At 32.2% G+C, this 23,653-nt stretch overlaps 2 protein-coding genes across 2 annotated transcripts; one reads left to right on the top strand and one right to left on the bottom strand.

Annotated features, from left to right (window-relative positions):
• Positions 1–4,939: 4,939 nt before the first annotated feature.
• On the top strand, positions 4,940–6,923 carry LOC111487771 (protein SHOOT GRAVITROPISM 5-like). The gene is made up of 3 exons (XM_023135297.1): positions 4,940–5,298; positions 5,417–5,822; positions 6,148–6,923. The coding sequence occupies exons 1-3, from the start codon at positions 5,172–5,174 to the stop codon at positions 6,770–6,772; spliced, it is 1,158 nt and encodes a 385-aa protein (XP_022991065.1). The 5' UTR covers positions 4,940–5,171; the 3' UTR covers positions 6,773–6,923.
• A 3,653-nt stretch (positions 6,924–10,576) lies between these two features.
• LOC111486906 (serine/threonine-protein kinase BRI1-like 2) lies at positions 10,577–14,383 on the bottom strand. The gene has a single exon (XM_023134071.1). The coding sequence runs from the start codon at positions 14,053–14,055 to the stop codon at positions 10,675–10,677; it is 3,381 nt and encodes a 1,126-aa protein (XP_022989839.1). The 5' UTR covers positions 14,056–14,383; the 3' UTR covers positions 10,577–10,674.
• Between the last annotated feature and the right edge of the window lie 9,270 nt (positions 14,384–23,653).

The following is a 23,653-nucleotide window of genomic DNA, read 5'->3' as shown; positions in this document are numbered from 1 at the left end:
CGTTTTTAGGGCTTGAGCTGTTACAAATGATATAAGAGTCAGACACAGGATGATGTGCTAGTGAAGACGTTGAGCTTTGAAGAAAGGTGGATACCGAGCAGTGTGTCAGCGAGGTAGATTTTGAGATCTCACGTCGATTGTAGAGATGAATGATTGCTAGCAAGGTGGATTATGAGATTGTGAGATTCCACGTCAGTTGAAGAGGGGAACAAAGCAATCCTTATTAGGGTGAGAACCTCCCTTTAGTAAATGTCTTTTAAAATTCTTGAAGGGAAGTCTCTTAGAAAAAGCTCAAAGAAAATAATATCGGCTAGTGATGTAGATTGAGCTGTTATACGAATCTTCGACATGTATATACAAACACACAACAAAAACAAACTAACGTAACATAACGATTTCTCGGGTCGATTTTATTGGTTTGAGAGATGGATTTTTGGGCTGGAACAAATATGGAAACATGTTGTGTTTTGTTTTATGTATTGTCTTTTTTATGTGTTAATAGAAGTTTAATGTTGTGTGTTGAAAAGTAAGAGGGAAATGAAAAAGAAAGGGTCAAAATCAGTGGGAAAGAAAGAACACAAAGGCACAGCACAGCAGACTGAGGTGAGGTGGAAGTGAAAGAGAGTAGAAAGGAAAGGAAATGAGAAAGACAAATATACCTAATTCATTTTCAGGCCATGTCTGTCTGTATCAACCTCTGCATATTATAAATACGTACATATCTATGATTTACCATAATTTACTGCTCCCACTTATTGCTTTTTTTACCTCTCAACATGTGATATCACAATGCTTTTCTCTTTCATATTTACCCTTCCCTCATTTTACCCTTCCTGTTACCTATATAATAGGCAGAGGTTTCATACTCTTATACGAAATGTTTTGTTCCTTTTCTAATCGATGTGAGATCTCACAATCCACCCCTTTGAGATCTAACATTTTCTACTTATTTACCATACATATTACCCGAATAACTAAAATCTCAAATATCAAACCGTTACAAATCAAAGTCATCATTAACACAGAGTTGTAAAAGTTAAAAGATTCATAAATTTCATAATAATCTTAAAAGTAGGGTAAACTTGGGTAACTTAACCCAACTCAAACCGAACAAAAATCCAACTTAGTTTCATTGGGTTCTTGGATCATATGAACACCTGAAAAATCCATACACATGAACAATGAACTATGTTCACTTCGTTAGAGGAAATAACTCTCTTCTTCTTCTTTTTATTTTTTTTCCACTTTTTGAGCTTTTAGAGAGAAGGGGAAAGGGGAATTTGTAAAAGTAGGTAGGTAGGTGCAATTAAAGAATATAATTTGGGGATTAATTAACGAAGTTTTGATTAAGACAAAAAATGAAAAAGTGTAATTGTGTTTTAGTTATAATTAAAGTTGTTTAAAATTAGATTTGGAATCCAAGACATTTGGGAGCCATGATTATGTTCTTTCCAGCTCAACAAATTAAAGTTTCAAACTTTTATATATATATATATATATTGAAGTCAAACTCATTATATTTATTATCACACAATTTCTCCCTTTGGTGAAAGTGTGTTTTGGTTTGTCTCTCTATGACAGCTAAAAAGAAAGGCACCTAAAGTTCAAATCTCTTTTTACTGCTTCAACAACAAACCAACAAACAAAAGTTGAGTTTGTTGGATTCTCAACTTTGTCTAAACTATTTTTTCAAATTCTTATCTATTTTCGATCAATATTACCATCTCACTCGGGGAACTTTGGAGTTCATATCGATTATGTAATGTCCCTAATTTTTAGAGCCAAACACTAGGTGGTGTAGTATCGAGGTGTTGTACTCCCAATGGAGTGAATTGTGATATCTCACATCAGTTAGAGATAAGAACAAAATATTCCTTATATGAGTGTTGGAACTTCTCCCCAGTAAACGGGTTTTAAAATTATGAGGTTGATGACAATACGTAATGAGCCAAAACAGACAATATCTGCTAGTGGTAGGCTTGAGTTGTTACAAATTAAAACCCTAAATTCATAATGGTATAAATGTAAGAATGAAATTTTGTAAGTGAATAGATCTTTTGTGAGTGATTTAAAATTAAATTATAAAGAAAATTATTCTTTTTACAAAATCATACCAAAGTAACGTGTAATTCTTTCAAGATAGGTAAAGTGTAAAGGCGTTAAAGAAAAAACGGTGAACCGAAAAACTAGATCGACTCAATTTAATCCAAGTTATCAACTCATTTGGGTTGGGTGCAGTTGAACTAAATGGATTATGAGTTTCCTTACAAATAATTATTTATTGTTAATTTAAAATATATATTCAATTTAAGTTACAAATCTATTTTTGTTTGAAAAAAAAATGTTTTATATACTAATATTTACTTTTTAAAAACTTCATTTTTTTTTTTTTTTTTTTTTTTTTTTTTTTTTGGGAACCANAAATTTTGTAAGTGAATAGATCTTTTGTGAGTGATTTAAAATTAAATTATAAAGAAAATTATTCTTTTTACAAAATCATACCAAAGTAACGTGTAATTCTTTCAAGATAGGTAAAGTGTAAAGGCGTTAAAGAAAAAACGGTGAACCGAAAAACTAGATCGACTCAATTTAATCCAAGTTATCAACTCATTTGGGTTGGGTGCAGTTGAACTAAATGGATTATGAGTTTCCTTACAAATAATTATTTATTGTTAATTTAAAATATATATTCAATTTAAGTTACAAATCTATTTTTGTTTGAAAAAAAAATGTTTTATATACTAATATTTACTTTTTAAAAACTTTTTTTTTTTTTTTTTTTTTTTTTTTTTATGTTTATGGGAACCAAAAAAAAATAACATATCTTATAGTACTTGATTGTTAATGTGTGCTCATTACATATTTAATTGTTAACCCACTTTTGATTACTATAAACATATGAAACTTAGTTCATTAATTATCCAATTATGTTCATTTGGTAAAATATAGATAACACCTCAATCATTGGGAGTACGTGAATGAACCAAGACTACGTTTAAATTAGGGCGATTTTGAGGATACGACATTAACAGTCCAAGTTCACCACGATCGAATATTGTCCGTTTTGGCCCATTAGTATCTTCGTCAGCCTCCTTATTTTAAAACATGTATACTAGGGAAAAGTTTCCACACTCTTATAAGAAATGTTTCGTTCTCCTTCCCAATTAATGTGGGTCTCAAACAGACAATATTTGCTAGCAATGGGTTTAAGCTATTACAAATGGTATTAGAGCCAAACACGAGGTGGTGTGCTAGTTAGGACGCTGGGCCCTCAAAGAGGTGGTTTGTGAGACCCCACGTCGGTTTAAAATTGGAACAAAGCATTCTTTAAAGGAAAAAGTCACATTCGTTGGAGAGTGTGGAAACTTCTCTCTAGTGGACGCGTTTAAAAATTTTGAAGAGAAATTTGAAACCGAAAACCCAAAGAAAACTTTTTTATTCGGGAGCTCAATCAAAAAAACTCCAACATTCAAAATGTTTTGCTTTGAACAATGTTATATTAAGTGATTTTATAAAAGTTTTCCTACGATAAATATGAGTGAAGACAAAACATGCTAGTTAAATGTATAATTAGGCAAGAGTTAGTTCTCACACCGTGTGGTTAACTTATTATTATTTAACTAATTTTAATTAAAAAAAAATTAGGACTCATTTTAAGATTCTTAAAAGTATAAGAACCAAATTTAGATATTTAAAATTACAAGAATGTCAATTATTATGAATCACATGTGCAATTAATTTTGATATATAAATGTAGAGTCCATTCATTATAAGAGTGCATAAACCTTTTCCTAATATACACATTTTAAAAACGTGAGTCTGACGATGATACGTAAAGCCAAAGTGGACAATAACGACTAGTGGTGAGGTTGGACTATTACAAATAGTATCAAAGTCAAACATCAAACGGTGTGCTTGTGATGACGCTAGCCCTCAAAAGAGGTGGATTATAAGATCTCACATCGGTTTGAGAGGGAAATGAAAGATTCATTATAAGGGTGAGAAAACTTTTCCCTAATAGACGAGTTTTAAAATCGTGACACTAACTGCGATAAATAACGAGCCAAAGTGAACAACATCTGTTAACAATTGGCTTGGACGATATTGAATACCAATAATACAAAATGTCAATAAAAAAATATTTATAAAAGTTAAAAGTACCCATAAAAAAGAAACTTTAAAAAAGATAATGATAAAAGAAGAAAGCAAAGTTTAGTATTAAAGTAATAAAAAATAAAAAAAAAAGACTATATTAAGAATATTCTAAACCTAATGTTTACTCAAGCATTTTAATATTAAACTTTATCATAACTTTTTACTTTTTGTACATATGTATCTATGTACGTATACGTACAAAGTTGAAGATACGAGATCGGGTTGAAGCACAATCTACCTCTTCAACCTCGACCCTGTAATGGGGCATAACCATAGTGGTCCTTCCTTATATTGTCTATATTCAATTCAATTTCGTTCACTTTTTAAGTCGATTTATGATTATTTTATAAATATCTGAAAACTATATCATACTCAAATTTGGGTACGTAACTTAAACATTGAAGTTGGTATGTCAAACACAACAATAGTAAATAGTTTCTTACTTATTTTCTAGGTTGGAACAAATTTAGTGTGGCAGTTAGTTGCAATCGTACCTCTCTATTCTTGACATATTTCACAGTTTAGAGTAGAAACTTGTCCTAGCAGACTCGTACTTAAAACTTAGACGATGATGAATTTTCAAAGGGAAGTGGTAAGAGAGAGAAAGTCACGTGCATGAGAGAGAGAGAGAGAGAGGTTGATTGTTGTTTTTATTTTTTACAAAGGGTAGGAAAAAAAAGAGGATATATGTTTTTTTGTTGGTAAATGAGAGAAAGAAATGAAAGGGGGAGGGGGGGGGGGGCCCGAAACATTTGAAGCTAATGTCATCTCGGTGGTGAGGAGGCAGCAGCCCCATCCTCCCAATTATATCTCCTTTTATCATCTTTTTCCTCTCTCTCCCTTTACTCAAAATCAAAACCTTTTATAACAACACCCTTCCAATTCTTCATTTTGCCCTACAAAACTCCCAATTCTCTCCTTTTTTTCTCTCTCTCTCCTCCTTTCTCTCTCTAGATAGATATTGCCAGATTCTTCTTCTTCTTCTTCTTCTTCATCATCATCATCAAAACCACTCCATGTTGAAACTTTCTTCTTCTTCTGCAGCTGCTACAGCTTCTTCTTCTGGTGGTTCTCCACCTCCTCCACCCAATTCTGACCATGGGGTCACCAGTAAAAGAAAGAGAAGACCAGCAGGAACCCCAGGTAAATTTTAACCAAATTTAACTCATTTTCAATCCAAAGTTTGAATCTTTTTCAAATTTTATCCATACCCATCTCGTAAAAATTCAAACTTGAATTCACTTTTGTGTTGCTGCATTAGATCCAGATGCTGAAGTGGTTTCGTTATCGCCAAAAACCCTTTTGGAATCGGATCGGTATGTTTGTGAAATATGCAACCAAGGGTTCCAAAGGGATCAGAATCTTCAAATGCACCGCCGCCGCCACAAGGTGCCGTGGAAGCTGCTCAAGAGAGCGGAGACGGCGGAGGCAGTCAAGAAAAAGGTGTTCGTTTGTCCTGAACCCACTTGTCTCCACCATGACCCTCGCCATGCCCTTGGTGACCTCGTCGGTATCAAAAAACACTTCCGGAGAAAGCATAGCAATCAGAAGCATTGGGTTTGTGACAAATGCTCTAAGGCTTATGCTGTTCATTCTGATTTCAAAGCTCATCTCAAAACTTGTGGCACTCGTGGCCACTCTTGTGATTGTGGCCGTGTCTTTTCTAGGTCCTCTCTCTCTCTCTCTAACTTTTCAATTTTATGGTTCGTGTCTATAGATATTTGAACCTGAGTATTCGAGAAAAAGCAGAATAACGAGTTCGACCTAATTTAGTATTACGAATTTCTCGAATTTCGCATATGATATTGTCTATTTTAATCTTAAATTCAATACCCGCTTTCCAATTTTTAACTATTCGATATAAAATTATCGACTACATTCTTTTAGCTTCGACTTTCGTTTTTTGAGGCTTTGGATAACTTGATATGGAAGAAATAAGGTAATGTTTAGGTTGAATTGTATTGATAACTAATATTACATAGTATTTTTCAGAGTGGAGAGCTTCATAGAACACCAAGATGCTTGTAATCTCCGGCAGCTGAGGTCTGATGCACCGCCGCTGTTGCTACCACCGCCATTATTACAACCCTACTCACGATCGATTTCTTACACCGGTGCCTCGACCAGCAACGATCATAGCTTTCAAACGGCTACACCATTACGAGGGTTTCCAATTTTATCATCGAACTTAGATCGAAACATCAACATTAATTTTCCGAATCACCATGATCTCGAGCTTCATCTTTCATCTCCAAGCTCGGCGTTTCTAAAACTCTCAATTGGGTCAAACAAGGAAGCAAAGGATGAACGTCAGCTCGATTTGGCGATCGCCGAGAAAGCTTACGCAGAAGAAGCACGACGAGAGGCGAAACGACAGATCGAGATCGCCGAGGTCGAGTTCGCAAATGCAAAAATGATACGACAACAAGCTCAAGCAGAGTTGGAAAAGGCTAGGATCTTGAAGGAAGAAGCCACAAGGAAAATGAGCTCCACCATTATGGAAATCACTTGCCAAACTTGTCGGCTACACTTCCATATGAGCTCCGTTACGCCTGAGGAGACCTCATTGGCCATTAGCTACATGTCATCCGCTACAACAGAAGGTGATGGAGAGTGAAAAAAAAAAGACATTATTCAAATTACAGTTCTTCATTGTTCTAAGTTGTTGTTCAAATAATTTGTGGGAATATTGAAGAAGATCATATCATAAAATCTGAGCCAAGATGAAGAATTGAATTAAAATTTGGGTTGGGTTTGGTTTTGTTGTTTATATCTATATGTGGGGTTTTTTTTCTTTTACTCATGATTTTCATTGAATTATTGTATGTTATGATTATTGCAGTATCTCGAGGGACGAAAAACTTGGGGTGTTAGGTTTTAATAATTTATGTTGGTTTTTAGTAGCAAAGAAAAAAATCCCATTATTTGCCTTCTTCAAAAGTACAATAATAAAAAGAATCACTCATTATTGTGTTGGAAGAACAAACATTTTTTCACTGCTTTCTTTTTTATTATAATGCATTATCAACCGAGAGTGCTAGTGTGGACGTTGGGAGATCTCACATTGATTGGAGAAGGGAATGAAAAGGTGTAAAACTCTTTCTAGTAGATGCATTTTAAAACCGTGAGAGAAAGCTCAAAAGAGAAGAAAGCTGAATCTAAACACGATGATAAACGGAAACCCGGAAAAGAGTGTAATTTTGAGATGGGTTTTTGGTGAAGGGCACATGGACCCGTATCATAAATGGAGGGGTCTGAAATATGTGGAAATAGGCATACAAACATGGAGGGTTGAAGGAGAAACACAGTATTATTTCTTGTTTTTTGGGGACCATCCTAATGCAAATTAAAAGGAAAGAAAGGAAAAGGTTAAAAAATGGTTTAAAAAGACCCAAATTCATACCAAGATAAAAGAAGGAAAGTGAAAGTTGTTGGGTCATTTTCATTGCATTTGTGTTCCTTTGTAAAACTTAAATGCTTATTAAAAACCCACCATGTTTTTCAGTGCCACACTTGCTTTTCTTCACGCTCAGTCACTCGTCCCTCTCACTCTTCCAAAATCCATATCCAAATCAATCTATCACACACACACACACACACACACACAAAAACACACAAAAACCCTGTTTTTTTTTCCTTATTTTAGTAACATTCGTGTTGAACAAGATTATGTGTTCCTTAAACACTTGATGGAAGTTAGTTAATGTTTTTGATGTTGTTGTTCATGATTTCAAGTGTGTGCAGAAGTAAAAGGAGGAAGAAGAAGAAGAAGAAGAAGAAGAAGAAGAAGAAGAAGAAGAAAAAGGTTTGTTTTTTCACTCATTCTTTTGAATTTACTTTGTTGGGACCATATGTTTTTTACCTTTTTACTTTTTTTTCTTTACCTTTTTCATTTTCACCTCACAATTTAAACTTCCCTTTTATATAAGCCTTGTAGAATTTTCTTCTCTTCTTCTTTCTTCTTTTTGGACCCTCTCCACCACTGACTTCATGCTTCTTCTTACCTCTTTTTATATATATATATATATATAATACAATATGGTAAGAAATTGCATTGGTTGTCGATGAATTATAACGTAAGTCACAATCATACCTTTGAAGTTTTAAATGTTGTAATCATCATCTTTGTCGGTTGTTGTTAACTTATTGATTACTTGGTTGACTCATACATTAGTAGGGAAGTATGATACCTAAGTAAATAAAGAGTACAGGAATGAAACCATACCACATTTGAATGAGAGTGACCCTAAAGATAGAATGACTAAGAAATGGAAGTTGCTACTTATATCAACAATATGCACTTTCCTTTCTGATAGCTCGATCATAGAACCTTCTGAGTTAAGCATGGTTTATTCGGAGCAATTTAGGATAAAACATGTTGAAATAATTCATGTTGATTTGTGGAGATAGTGTTCACTTTTAGAAGTAAGAAGTAAGTAAAATGACCCTACAGAGAACGTTGGGTCACTAAATTTGCAGGTGGTTTTGCACAAAATAATATGAGCTAATTAAGAACTAATTAGCTATATATTAAAGGATAATATAGGGTAGTTAAAGTTAAATATGCATGAAAATTTTGAAATCAAACTATTTTGGCCTATTAGATTAATGATTTTGGTTCATAAATTCATTAAAAAGGTGAAAATGACTTTTTAAAAAGAAAACAAAATTTAGATAATGATTAATTATTTAGTCAAATATATATATATATATATATATATATATATATATATATAAATATATGCCTTCTACCTTTAATCATGAAGGCATTAATTGTTGGGCAGTAGGTAGGGTTTAAATTTCCAACTAGCCCAACAGGATCCTAATTTATATGGACGTTTTTGCCCTTTCAGTGCATGAAATACAAGATTGATTATGTACACTTTTCATATTTAAATTTTATTTTTGTTTAGTTTTTTAAAATTTTAAAAGTTAAATTTTGGACCCAAAAATTCGAAAATTTGAATTTAATTTTTAATTAGTACAATCAATATGGATGACCAAATATGTAATTTTCAATATGATAGAGGGTTGTTTAAACAAAGAGAAATCGTTATTATTTTGGTTAATGTTGGTTTTTTATTTTTAATTTTTTTTTGCAAATTAATGACTTCTTTGAAATTTAACATTTTAATAAGAAGAAAAAAAAAAGTTATTTAGATTTGATGTTTGTAATAATAGTGTTTTAGAAATCAATTATTTTGAGGAAGGTATAAAATTCTTGAAGCTCATCAATTTTTTATCCTCCTTTTGAGGCAAAATCAATGATGCCTAAAGTAACTTGGAATCATTTAAAGCAAAAAGACCCAATTTTTGCCTTAAATAGTGTAATTATTAATAGAAAATATAGTACTTTTTTAACTTATTACAATAATATTTTATTTTTTCTAATTACTTATTCAACCCTGAACGGATGTTTTTTAAAATGATAGGTCGCACTCGTTATTTTTTCAGGTAAAGGTAAGATATCCATGAACGGATAATAGCATCACAATTAATGTTATAGAACGAGTGTTAGGATAATTGTTGTTTTGAATGTTAATTCCACGATGCTTTTATAAGAAATACTTTAAAGGAATATTTTCCTATAATTTACTAAGAAAAGTGGTATCTTTTGGTGGGTTAAAAGTTAAAAATACTTTTCTTCAAACATACTAAAAGAATGTAAAAAAAAAAAAAAAAAATTAATTAATTAATTAATTAGTTAATTTCCTATATATTTAATAAATGAGGTACTTTTTATAGTTACACGTGGTCGTGGATATAAAAGAGTATGAACATATATTTGGGAAAAAGGTATACATTAAATTTCATTCTTTTTTTAGAAAATAAAATATTATAAATTGCAGGATATCCTATTCGATAGAGTTCAACAAATCTGGTTTTTTCTTCGATTTAAATAATGAGAAGAGGGTTAGAAACGACTAGTAGAGATGATTCAGTTAACAAGTGAGTAGATTACCCTAAAATGCTCTATCTTACTCCATTAGTCTCTATAGTTTAAGCTTAATTTCTTGGACTTTGCATGAAGTCCAAGCAGTGGTGATTTTGAGAGCCCAGTCTCCATCTATTAAGAGGGCCCTTATATCCCTAGGAGCCCACCATTCACATGCCTTTGAATTTTGTACTAAATTCATATAGATAGTTGTTTGCTTCTGTTCTAAATAGGTCCAAACGTTATTTGCTTCAGCTTGTGATGCCATGGTTACTGTTTTGCTTTGAAGATTACTCTTAATATGCTGATTTTTTGGTCTGGTTTTATAAGAAGAAGATTTATGGGTTCAAACTTGTTACTAATGCTGCGAAAATGTTTGTGCGCACCATCTGTTTGATGAAATGCTTAGCTTAATATCCCTCATTTTTTTCCATGTCTGAAAGCTTTTATCTTATTACTTCTATGAATAATGGAGACGGTGGTTGTAGCAAAAGAACAATAGAATACAGGCAACTCAAACAAATGTTACAAAGCTCATGTTGGTAAAGCTGGATCAGATTTAGTAAACAAAAAGAAAATCTGATTCAAGCACTGTTGCTGCTTCCTGATCCAGGCATCAACTCTCGTAGCATGGCTACCACCTGCAACATGTTAGGCCTTTTGGAAGGAAACTCTTCAACACACCGAAGGGTTATCTCCAAATATCTTACCATTTCTTTAACTTCTTCTGCTTCTGATTCGTCACTTGTTTTGGTCACTGAAAGCAACTCTGGATCTATCACTTCCATTTGTTTTCCATCATTGACTTTCATTTTGACCCAACCCACCAAATTGGTGTCCCCAAAATCCTCCTTATCAGTTGGTCGTTTCCCTGTCAAGAGTTCTAAGAGGACGACACCGAACGAATAGACGTCGCCTTTTGCTGTGCACCTGAAGCTTTGGTAGTACTCAGGAGGGACATAACCAGGAGTGCCTGCAAGTGTGCTTACACTCAGATGGGTGTCAAGAGCACTTATCAGCCTTGCCATTCCAAAATCTGAAACTCTTGCTTCTAAATCATGGTCCAGAAGTACATTGCTGGACTTCATGTCTCTGTGAATTATGTGTGGAATGCAGTTATGGTGTAGGAAACAGAGTCCTTTTGCAGCACCTCTGGCTATCTTTTTCCTTTCATCCCATGTTAGAATTCTGCTATCTTGCATCTTTGCTCTTCCATGAAGCATCTCTTCTAGGCTACCGAACTTCATGAACTCATACACTAGCAGCCTCTCCTCACCTATTTTACAGTATCCCAGAAGAGGTACTAGATTTCCATGTTTGATCTTTCCTAAGGTTTCCATCTCCGCCATGAATTCACGGTCTCCCTGGCAACTAAGACGTATCAGTTTCTTGATTGCAACACTCGATCCATCCTTTAGTGTTGCTTTAAACACTTCACCGAACCCGCCACTACCAATGAGACTTTCGGCTGAGAAGCCATTAGTTGCTTCTATCAGTTGGGAGAACTTGAGCTTTCTTAGCTGTCTTTGGAAAGTTGCCACATTGATACTCAGTGGCTCTTTCTCTTTGTCAATTTTCCAAGTAGTAGGGGCATGTATTGCTTGTAAACTATTAAGCATCTTCACTTCCTCTTCTTCTTTTCGTCTTGCACGCATGGCAATAGCCCATACAATCAAAATGCACACACAGGCAAGGGAAATAAGAACACCTAAAACAATACTATTAACCGATGACACTGATTCTGGCTTTGTTCTTCCTTTTCCAGCATCTACATTAGGACCTGTCGCCGGCTGGTCTTCACTCTGGCATTCAGGCAAAGGAACTCCACAGAGTCCTGGATTGTTTGCATACTGACTTGCAGGTAGTGTGCTGAGCTGCCCCCTTGATGGAATTCGCCCTGTTAGTTCATTATAAGATAGATCAATTTGCACTAAGAATGATAAGTTTGAAAATGAATCTGGAATATGACCCTGCAGTCTGTTATGTGATGCATCAAACACTCCCAAGTTCTTTAGGCGACCGAACGATACTGGAATCTCTCCAGAAAGTTGGTTGTGTGATAATTCTAGAACCTGTAAGGCAACCATATCTCCGAACTCTTCTGGTATTCTCCCACGAAGCTCATTGTAAGAAAGATCCAAGTACTCCAAAGTTTGGTACTTTGTAAACAAACTGAGGACTGGACCAGAGTACAATCTAGTGAAATCACAAGTCTTCAATGTTGGTTCCTGCTGTAGTCTTTCAGGTCTGATTCCAGAAAACTCTAACAAGCCCCCGACTCCTTTACACGAATTCCCGACGTTTCGAACAAACACTAGAGTGTTTCCAGAAAGAATCCCATTCAATGATTTGGCTCCAAGCTGCCTGCCAAGTCTAGGTGGTATTTCCCCTGTAAGCTTATTGCTGTTCAAATCCAACCAAACCAAAGTGCTGCAGTTTGCCAACTCCGCTGGTATCTGACCACTTAAACTATTGTTTCCAAGTTGCAGGACAGCCAGCCTTGGCAAAAGACCAAATTCTTTTGGGATCTCTCCAGTTAATTCATTACTCGTGAGTGAAATCCATTCAAGATTGCTGCAACTGAACAATTCAGTGGGGATTTCACCACTTAAATGATTGTTATTAAGTATAAGATCCTTCAAGTTTCTACATTTCCCCAATTCTGAAGGTATGTTCCCTTCTAAACCATTGAACCATGCTATCAGCTGTTCAAGATTCTGAAGCTTTCCAAGCTCTGCTGGTATGGAGCCTTTCAGATAGTTTAAACTAAAATCAATTGTCTTTAGCTGTGGACACAGTGAGAGCTCAGGTGGGATTCCTCCTATGATGAGATTGTCTGGAATTTTCAGTTCCTGAAGTGACTCAGCACCTGGACATATATCTGGTGAGATCAATCCAGAAATTCTATTGGAACTTAAGTCTACAAGCTGCAGATTCTTGCAATGAGATATGGATGAAGGCAATGGTCCAGAGATAATGTTATTACTCAATAGCAAGCTTTGTAAAGAGACAAGATTCTTGAAGATGGAATCCGGTAAAGGACCAGATAGATTGTTATTTGAAAGATCCAAAATTTGCAGCCAAGAACAAGCAGAGAAGGAAGCTGGAATTGCACCAGAAATGTTGTTGTAGCTAAGCCTTAGTTCTTGAAGTGAATTGCAGGCATTTCTCCAATCAGAAGGAAGCCAACCAGTGAGCTGATTGTGAGATAGATCCACCCTCTGTAAACTGCTGATTTCCCCTAAAGATCTGGGGATATCCCCACTGAGAAAATTGTTTGACATACCAAGCGTTTGCAGATTCGAGCAGTTCGAAATACCACTCGGTATCGAACCGACAATTTGATTCCCCGAAAGCTCAATGCGCAACAAAGAGCTGCAAGAATTCTCATATATTCTTAATCCTGAGATCGACCCAGTTAGATTGTTGTAGGAGAGATCAAGATCTTGAAGCTTATTAGCATTAAACAGAAGATTTTCAGGCAGATAGCTTGTAAGATTGTTGAATGAAAGGTCTACAAACATAAGATTTGGACACTTAGAGAAAAGATTCTCTGGCACACTACCTACAACTTTGGCAAGAGAGAGCTCAAGTTGCTGCAAATTATAAGGAAGATGAAGCAAAGTAGTTGAGTTTATAATGAAAGAATTTGTAGACAAATTCAAAGCCAACAACATATCCAAAGAAGACAGAGGATCAAAATGAACATTCCCTGCAAGATTACAACCACTCAGATCAAGAGCAATTGCTCTTCCGGATTGGCATGAAACTCCATACCATGAACATGGATTGTTCTCAAGCTTCCAACTGGACAACACTCCATTTGGGTCCTTGTCAATCATGTCCTTGAACTTAAGAAGAGCTGCGGCATCAGTTTTTATTGAACTCACAGCCTCTTGTTCAGCTGAAGAAGCCAAAGCAAATAAGATAAAAATCATTGCCAAAGTAGAGAGGATTCTTTCCATTGGATGAAGCAAAATGCCACACAAAATGCAAAACTGAGAAACACTGTTGCCTAAAGGAAGAAGAAAGAAGAAGAAAAAGCTAAGGGTAGCAGTGAAGATTTAGAAGAATGTGTTGTGTGGTGACGACCATGATGAGAAGCTTTAGAAAAAAGAAGCAAGCTGCTTGCTTTAGCCATCTTTGTGTGTTTTCTTTTGCAAAATGTGCCGATACGGCTTCTGCAGTACAAATGAAAGCGTATCCTATATGAGAGAAGAGTTGAATTTACTTTTGGTCAAAAGGAATAGAACTCAGCTACCCTACAGACAAAGGGTCTATCTTATGATCGGCACTGCTTTACAAGACAGTTTTTGCTCTAAAAGAGACACAAATTAACGAGTGGATGATCCAAGATGTCAATTTTTGTCAGTAAGGCGTGAGAGGGAATGTTAGGAAGCATATGTATATCAATATCAATGAAATTGATGTATTTGTGGGCAAGTCCTTGCAGTCATGTAATGTTCATATTGAGCCCACAAAAGCCTATGCCTCTAAGCCTACTTTCTTCATATCATCATAGAAGGCTGAGTGAGCCCTTTCTTTATAAGAAAAAAGAAAGGGAAACAATGGGGAAGATGGTGGTAGAGAGTGGGTCCAAATGCTGAAAAATTGGGAGAATCAATGATACAATACAATTGGTGAAAAAACTCCCCCTAAAAGAAGTTTCAAAAAAGTCGGGAAATGACATAAAAAAATGGAAAAAGGATAGAGTAAAGAAATGAAAGGCCCACTAAGGAACAACATGAATGCAGGCAGTGGTAATGATGCTTTCACTTGGTCCCTTAGCCTTGGTTTTTTTTTCTTTTTTTCCTTCATTCTTTTTACCATTTCCTCATGAATGCATTCATTTGGGTCATTTTCTAGTGTTTTGTTTCTTTACTTTTCGTTTCTTAAAGAACCATGAGACTGAAATATATGAGATTAGATTAACATGCTAGCTGTTGGGAATGAAATTGTAACCGTCCAAGTATACTGCTAGTAGATATTGTCTATTGTTGCTCGTTACATAACGACGTCAGTCTCACGATTTTAAAGCGCGTCTGCTAGGGAGAGGCTTACACACCCTTATAAGGAATGCTTCGTACCCCTCTCCAATTGACGTGGGATCTCATAATCCACCCCCTTGGGGTTCTAGCATCCTTGCTGACAGACTGCCCAGTGTCTGGCTTTGATACAATTTGTAACCGTTCAAGCCTACAGTTAGTAGATATTGTCTGTTTTAACGCATTATGTATCGTCATCAGCCTCGCAGTTTTATAACGCGTCTGCTAGAGAGAGATTTCCACGGTAGGAATGTTTAGTTCCCCTCTCCAACTAATGTGAGATCTCACAATCAACCCCCTTGGAGTCTAGCGTTCTCGCTGACACACCATTCGACGTCTGACTCTGATACCATTTGTAACAGCTCAAGTCCACCGTTAGTAGATATTGTTTTCTTTGGCCTGTTACATATTACGGTCAACCTCACAGTTACAAAACTCGGTCTGCTAGGGAGAGGTTTTCACACGCTTATAAGAAATATTTCATTTCCCTCTCCGACCAACAAGGAATCTCGCGGAAACCCATTCGTTTTGGGGTGCATTGCTTCAGTTTATAGGTATTCAGAGATTCACTACTTATGTAGAGCATGAAAGCATCTGATTTGATGATAGACATGAATGAAGAAAGTTTTGTGGAGAGTTAAAGTGTAAATCTTGGGTATGTGGGTGAGAGAGGCAAAGCAGAGGAAGAGGTGATGATCATAATGGTGATTGGGAATATGAGCATGAAACAGAGTGGTAGAAATAAATGGGTAATTAATTATTGGATATAAGATCTGAGTATCAAAGATGAAGATGATGGTGCCCATTTTAATAATCATTTTGGCTTTGCCTCCATAATTAACCCTTTTTTTATTTCCTTTTCTTTAGGGATACAAACTGGATGCCATTACTCATAGTATGTGAAACAGACTTCATTTTTGGCCTCATCAAATATTCTGCCCCTATACTCTATTTTTTATTTCAAAAAATCACTTAGTTATCACGTGTATTTTTTGTAATTATTGAAAAATGAATAAGTTCGGATATAGAACTTGAATAAGCGTTCGAAATTAATATTGTTTGTGATTTGATATGGGTTTTTATTGTTATTCAGAGTTCTTGAGTTTATTAAATACTTATAAGTCACACCGTTGTAGTTGGCCCAACAAAAAATGTCAATTTACAAACTTAGACTTTCCAAAAATTTAACCCAACCCAAATAGAAAAGAAACAAACTCAATAAAACTTTTTAGACTAGTGGTTCAAATTAGTCTTGAGGGACATAGGGACGAAAAAAGGAAAGGGAGGGATGGGGTTTCTCTCGCATTTGGCATAGCGGGCCCCAACAGGAGGCCCGCACGATGAGCTATTACTTCATTGGTAGAGCACGCCTTTGATAATTGCGTCGTTGTGCCTGGGTTGTGAGGGCTCTCAGCCACATGGATAGTTCAAATGTGCTCATCGGCGCCTGACTCTGAGATGTGGATCATCCAAGGCATATTAGCATGGCGTACTTCTCCTGTTTTAACCGGAGTTTGAAACCAAACTTCTCCTTAGGAGGATAGATGGGTTGATTCAGGTGAGATCCAATGTAGATCCAACTTTCCATTCACTCGTGGGATCCGGGCGGTTCGGGAGGACCACCTCGGCTCCTCTCTTCTCGAGAATCCATACATCCCTTATCAATATATAGACAGCTATCTCTCAATCACAGATTTAGGTTCGAATGATAGAATTATATAAAGACGAGTAATACAATAAATTGAATAAATTGAAAATAATGTTTAGAAATTGAAGTGAAATGGCATTAATATTATAGCTTGAAAGTAAGAGAAAAGAAGAAAAAAAGCTAACAGCGACCAGCGAGTAGTGACACTATTAAAGATCACACTTTTCTTCTTCCTACTATAAAAGCCACTGTTTTTGTGGGGAGAACATAATGGATATGGATAAGAGTAAATCAGGCCATTAGATTTGCAACACGTGGCAATGAGAAAAAAAAAGAGAATAGATCAGACGGTGATGATTTAGGTAGCCTGAGATGAAATTTAAGGAGAGAAGGGAAACGTGTTGTCGTGAATGGCAGCCAAGAGACCAATTCAATTTGATGTGATTTTTACACCAATCCAAATGATTGGCTGAGGATCCCTATATCCAAACACCTCCCTTTCTCTTTTTTCTTTTTTCTTTTAGAAAATAAAATTATTTCAACCAAAAAAAATAAAAAAATTATATCAATAAAAGCTTCGTATCAATTTAATTTATAAGTCTCCATAATCGATTTTAAATAAGCTCGCACGTTCCATCCCTGCCCAAGATCATGAACTCTTTTAGGCTTCTTCTCGCTAGTAGCTTTCCGACTTCCTCTCAACACTAATAGATTTATATTTTTTTCTTTCGAGTTTTCTCTAAAAGTTTTAAATCGCATCCATTAGGAAACTCAAGTTACATATGTAATACAATGAGAGATTTACACACTCTTATAAGAAATTTTTCGTTTATCTTTCCAATCAACGTATAATAAGTAAATATTTTCAAAATGAATAGAGAAAAATAATTAAAATGAAAAAAACTACTATATATTTGACTTCAATATTGCCTTTCTAATTAGGAATTTAAATAGTTCATATGTATGAAAGTTATGTGGTTAGTTATTGTTACATTTATAATTGATTTTTGACTAATTATTTGAAGGAAATTTTGACTTTCGATGAGTTGAAATTAATGAATTAGTTGGTAACCTAATTTTCCACCAAATATTATATTTAAATTGAATAATCCTCTTAAATTGGATTTCATATAAATCCCAATCCCAACAGAGCGCCTTCTACTTCTAATAGGCCATGAACTAGATCAGAATCATTCTCAACGAGATAATTAATAATGTAATATAATACAATTTCAATATTATTTTAAGTTTGAAAATATCTTCTTAATAGACGCGTTTTAAAAACTATAAAACTGACGACGATACATATGAATTAAAACAGACAAAATGTAATTATAAAAAATATCATACCGACACCATTTTTACTGCTTTATTATTTAAAAAAAAAATATTAGAGAATCATTTATTATTTGTTAAATCTTATTTTTCTAAGCCATATTTTATTATTTGTGAAAAAAAAAACAGGTTAGTATGATTATAAAATCTATTAGGTTGGGCCCTTTTTAAATGAGTCATTTCTCCTCTTATCCCAAATATATTTTTAAAAATTAATAGGAATAATAGGAAAATGGACTCCATGGGCCGGTCATATGAAAACTTGAGCCCAAACCCAAGCCCAAGCCCAAAACTATGATTGATTTTTCAGTGGCATCAAATCAACATTGAAAGCGTTTCGAATCATTTGGTAAAATGAAAAAGCCTATTATCGTCATTTCACACACTTTTATTTAAAGCTGACATTTCATTTTCTTATTTTAAAAAAGAGAATTCTCTAAAAATATGCAAATATTCACAATTTTTTAGATAATTAATATTTTTAATATTTCTTATCTTTACTTTAGAAATTCAATAATTCAATAATTCAATACAAAGGCCATGATTAATTAATTAAAATAAACTCCAATTTAATTATGAATGCGATCCGTTTTAAAGAAATAGAAATAGGAATAAAATATTGACGCCTATCACATCTCATTTATTATTAATAAAATAAATAAAAGTGGATCCCATTAATATTAATTAATACATAGAGTTTGAAATCTATGACCCAAAGTTTATTATTATTCATAATAATACGATGTGACAATTCGTTTGCAATTTTTTATGTTTTTAAGTTGGTTCTTATTTTCATTTAAAAATTTAATCTTTGTTTTTTTAAGGAAAGAAGTTTTTTTTTTTTTTTTTTTTAATTCATTTTATTGTTGCATACGTTTATAATTTTGATACATCTGCATCTACTTTTTAAATTATTCAAAAGTTGTAGGTAATAAAAAGTTAAAATTTTATTATTTTAAATAAAAATATATATATATATATTCTAATACTACCTTTTTTTGTCACGTTTCCATCAATTTTAAATCATTCAAAAAGTTTAGTCAAAAATATTTAATTTTAAAAATTTTCTTTTGAAATGAAAGGACCATTTTGTCTTGTTTCTATTAAATTTTATTAAATGGGGATCAATTTTGCACACAATTTTTTTTTTCATTTATTTAATTTTTTAATCTCCGTTAAATCAAATAATTGTTTTGATAAATTTTTAAATGGTTAACTTTCCTTTATTTTTAATTAAATAGTAAATTATTGAAATTTTTCATTCAAAGTTTCCTATGGAAAAATCAAAAATAAAAATTCATTTAATAAACCTAAAACAATATTTTATCTACCTAACTCTTTAATTTAAAATAAAAAATTTGAATTAATAGAGGTTTTTATTTGATACAACATTATTTTTGTGTTTTTTTTTGTTTTTTTTAGTTTTTAAATTTATTCTTATAAATATTATTTTTTTGAAAATGTACTAGGACAGTAACTGATTCAAAATCCTAATGTAGCACATCTATTCTTTTATTTTTTAAAAATAAACCTATAAGTATTATTCTTCACCATAATTTTAGTTGAAAGTTGCATTAAAACGGTAACCCATTTTTAGGATTCAAAATCCTAATTTGGCACATGAGGATGACGTTACCTACTCCTAACTTAAGCGTGGAAACTATTCTTATAGGCTAACATGAATCCTTCTAGCATGTTTTGTCCCACTGACATGCATTTCAGGAAAAGTTATAAAGACCCCAGCATAAAATGTTTAATTATGAAATGCTATTTTATTATTGAAATTGCTTTTTTTGTTGTATAAAAATAACTATTAAAAAATGTATAACAAAACATTAAAATGATTAAATGAAAATCACTTTTTTTTTTTATAAAGCAATTATACTAAAATCTCTATTTCTAAAACAATTATAAAGCAATTATACTTAAAAAGTCTGGTATATATATATTGTTAAAACAAATATAACCTAATATATTATAAGTTAATATAACATGTTCATATATTATAATAATTGAAATTCAACTTGTAGAACTACAATTATTTGTATGGTCTACCATTTCAACTTGTAAAACTACAATTATTTGTATGGTCTACACATATATTATTTAACGTATTTTAAATCATTTTCTAAATTGTGATCCAACTTTTCAAATTTAAGTGGTGCAAGGAATTTTTTAAAAAATATATATATATTTTCATAAAAGTCAAAAGATTTTGTTTCATAGTTAATCAATTTTATTCGAGTGGTTATTATGATTATGAATGAATCTCGGACGTAAAGATAAATCTCTAAATCCTTTCCGACACACGAGTATGAAAGCATAGAGAGCGGAATTCGATCAAAAACTCTTTTCCTTATAGACTCATTGATCCTAAAAAATATTAAAAAGTGGTTAAGGTAAAACGTTCGCCCTAACCAAAAATAAAATTGGGGTAGATAGGGCGTAAAACCTTCTTTCAAGGAATGGGCCAGCCAGATCGGGGCATTTCTCTAAAATAATAGCTAAGGGGATACTACCACTTGGATTGATTTGAAACCTTCCTTCCGATGCTCACCATTTCGATAGTCAGTAATTTGGAGGAAATTTCTCGAAAAAGTCTGGACATTTCCGCCCATTAATTAATTGAGTAAAAAATTATTAATAAATTAAAATATTTTATTTATTGTTTTTGGAATGTCACATACAAACAAAAATAAATAGAGTGAATTTATATTTTCTATTCACTAAAAACCCAACCGACTTTTATTTATTTATTTATTTATTTTTATGAATAATATAATAATCAATAATAAATAATAGGACACATATTTACAATATATTATATGGGTAGGTCATCTCATGTGGCTAACAGTTTTTTTAAATAAAAAAAAATACAAATAATATTTAGATTAAATAAATAAACCTATAAAATAATTTAACTTCACCAGATCAAATATATTTTCTATGCTTTTTAAAAATTAAACAAATACATTCACCCATCAATTTTTAAAATATTGAGGTGTGAGGTTGGAGTGTATGAAATTGATGCATCTTGACTATAAAGTTGATGTCTACCTCGAGAATTGCTAAATCAATACGAGACTAGTGGATTATGTATATTTTATTTTCGTGTCCAACTAATGTGGGATCTTATAAATGGTATTGAAGCCATCAAATTTCACATTGATTAGGGAGGGAAAGAAACATTTTTAATAAAAGTGTAAAAATATCTCTATTATAAATGTGTCTTAAAACTAGAGACTGACACTTATATGTTACATGTTAAAGCAGATAATATATAAAAAAAATGTTCACTATGAAAATTTGAGCATATATGTGGGCCACTAACTACATCAATTCAGACAATCATGGAATTTAGGTATTAAAAATAGCTAATATATTCGTGTAGCATGGATACTAAAATCTAATATACTTTTGTTATTTTTGTTATCCACAATTTACTTAATATTAATGGCTCAAATATTAATAGATAAAAAAGAAAATAAAAAAAAAGAAAATGGAGTTAACTAAATATTTATTTATTTTTTTTATTAAAAAATTTCGAGTTAACTAAATATTTAAATTTTTATATAAAAAATTACATATTTTAGTAGAATATGATGTGTAAATATTATATTACAAATAAATAATTCATATAATTTATGGTATATTTAAATTAAAATTGTGAGTGATTTTAAGATGATAAGAAGGTTTTTATGGTAAGTGTAGAGATTTGATTAGGAAAAGACCTGATCTCTAACAATCCAAGGAAGGACGTAAAGATTCGAGTGAATGTAAAATCTTTGTATTAATATGAATTTATCGTCCTTTCATTCCCCATTTACCTTATTAAATAAAATTAATGATATTAATTTGAAATATTTTTCTTTAGTATTTTAGCTTTCACATGAAGGGAATAAATATATGCTCATTATTGGAGTGATATGCATGATTTTGAAATATCATTGGAGTGATATGCATGATTTTGAAATATCTTATAAATATATAAATTTTCAAGCAAACATATTTTTATATCTTTTTATGTAATTTTATTTTATGTCATTTTTTTGAGAATTTTAGAATATATAAGTAGAGACGACCGGTTGAAATGACCCATGTTAACTTGTGAAGAATAAAACAGGTTGAAAAAACATGTGCTTGTTTTGAACACCTATTGATTTATGGAAATAGTCTTCACTATTGAAGGCGAGAAATTAACGATGATGAAGTATCACTCGCCAAATTTAGATTCTAAATCTTGATCTAAATCAGTCTTTTTAAATCTATCTTTATTTAAAAAATAATTTCAACGACAAAAATAATTTCACTTCCAAACATGTTTTTAGCCACTATTATTTCATATATTCCTCATATTTCAATCTATTTTATCATAAAATCATGTCCATTTCTAACTTTATTTATTTCTAATCTTTACTGCTCTTAATGTATATATTGTCTCTAACTTTAATGTCTTTATTTATTTTTTCTCACTCCTCCCTCAAATTCAAATGTATTCTTTTTGTCCTCTACATATATATTTATTATTTTTCAAAATAATTTTTATTTTCTCCACTTTTAATATCTCTAATGTACCTTTGTTTACCTTTAAAAAAAACGTACACGTTAAATTGTGAGTTCTTGAATTTAGGATCGATTGATAGTTGGTAATGGGAAAAACTTAGAACAAAGTTGGATTATCAAATTATTTTCTTTCTAAAAAATATTTAAAATAATTTTACTCTTGCACAAAATCTAAAATCTTATAAAACTTAAATATTAAACATTCACAAGTCAATGCATCACTAACATCGATTATAAATGTAAGAATGAAATTTAATTTTTATAATAATCTTAAAGGTAGGGTAAGGTAAGGTAGGGTTGAATTGTTACACTATTTTTGGTTGGTTAGGATAAATTGATAAAAAAGTCCAATCCATTTTTTTTAAATTTTCAAAAAATTCAACCCATCTAAATTGGAAATATATAATCTAATTCTAAAAATCTACATTAAACATTATTCTATTCTGAACTCACTCGCAAATATGTGTATGAGCCGAACACTATAATATAAAAGTCACTTCAAATAAATTAACTATAAACAAATAATTGGTACCAAAATCACAATTTCCAATCGAATCTCTAAGGAAGAAAAGAAAGAAAAAAAAAAAAAACTATGCTATTTATTTTATTTCATGTAAAACTAATTTTAAAATATTTTAAATTATAAATTTGGTTAAAGAAAATTAGAATTTAATTTTTATAAATTTAAATAATAAAATTATTTTTATGACTAAAATTATATAGATAAAATCTAATTTTTTAAACTTTCACAATTAATTTTGCAATTTAACTATAAAAAATTATTTAATTTTTTTTTTTTTTGTAAAGTTCTGAAGTTAAAGATATTTAAATTAAATTTGATTTTTAATAAAATTAGAATAAAACTATGAATTAAAATTTAATTGTTTTGAAATAATAAGAATCATTGTACTTGGAGAAGACTCATTTTATCCCATGTTTAATCAAATCTATAATAAATGTCCTTATTCGACT

This window comes from Cucurbita maxima, unplaced genomic scaffold (assembly GCF_002738345.1).
Source record: "Cucurbita maxima cultivar Rimu unplaced genomic scaffold, Cmax_1.0 Cma_Scf00012, whole genome shotgun sequence".
NCBI lineage: Eukaryota > Viridiplantae > Streptophyta > Magnoliopsida > Cucurbitales > Cucurbitaceae > Cucurbita > Cucurbita maxima.
This window is presented reverse-complemented; position numbering and strand designations above follow the sequence as displayed.

What these genes read in the sequence shown, in the direction of transcription:
- LOC111486906 (XM_023134071.1), bottom strand. Translation starts at nt 14,055, where the DNA reads ATGGAAAGAATCCTCTCTACTTTGGCAATGATTTTTATCTTATTTGCT.
- LOC111487771 (XM_023135297.1), top strand. Translation starts at nt 5,172, where the DNA reads ATGTTGAAACTTTCTTCTTCTTCTGCAGCTGCTACAGCTTCTTCTTCT. An exon ending in AAGACCAGCAGGAACCCCAG is followed by an intron (nt 5,299 to 5,416) that starts GTAAATTTTAAC and finishes TTGCTGCATTAG; the next exon opens with ATCCAGATGCTGAAGTGGTT. An exon ending in TGTGGCCGTGTCTTTTCTAG is followed by an intron (nt 5,823 to 6,147) that starts GTCCTCTCTCTC and finishes AGTATTTTTCAG; the next exon opens with AGTGGAGAGCTTCATAGAAC.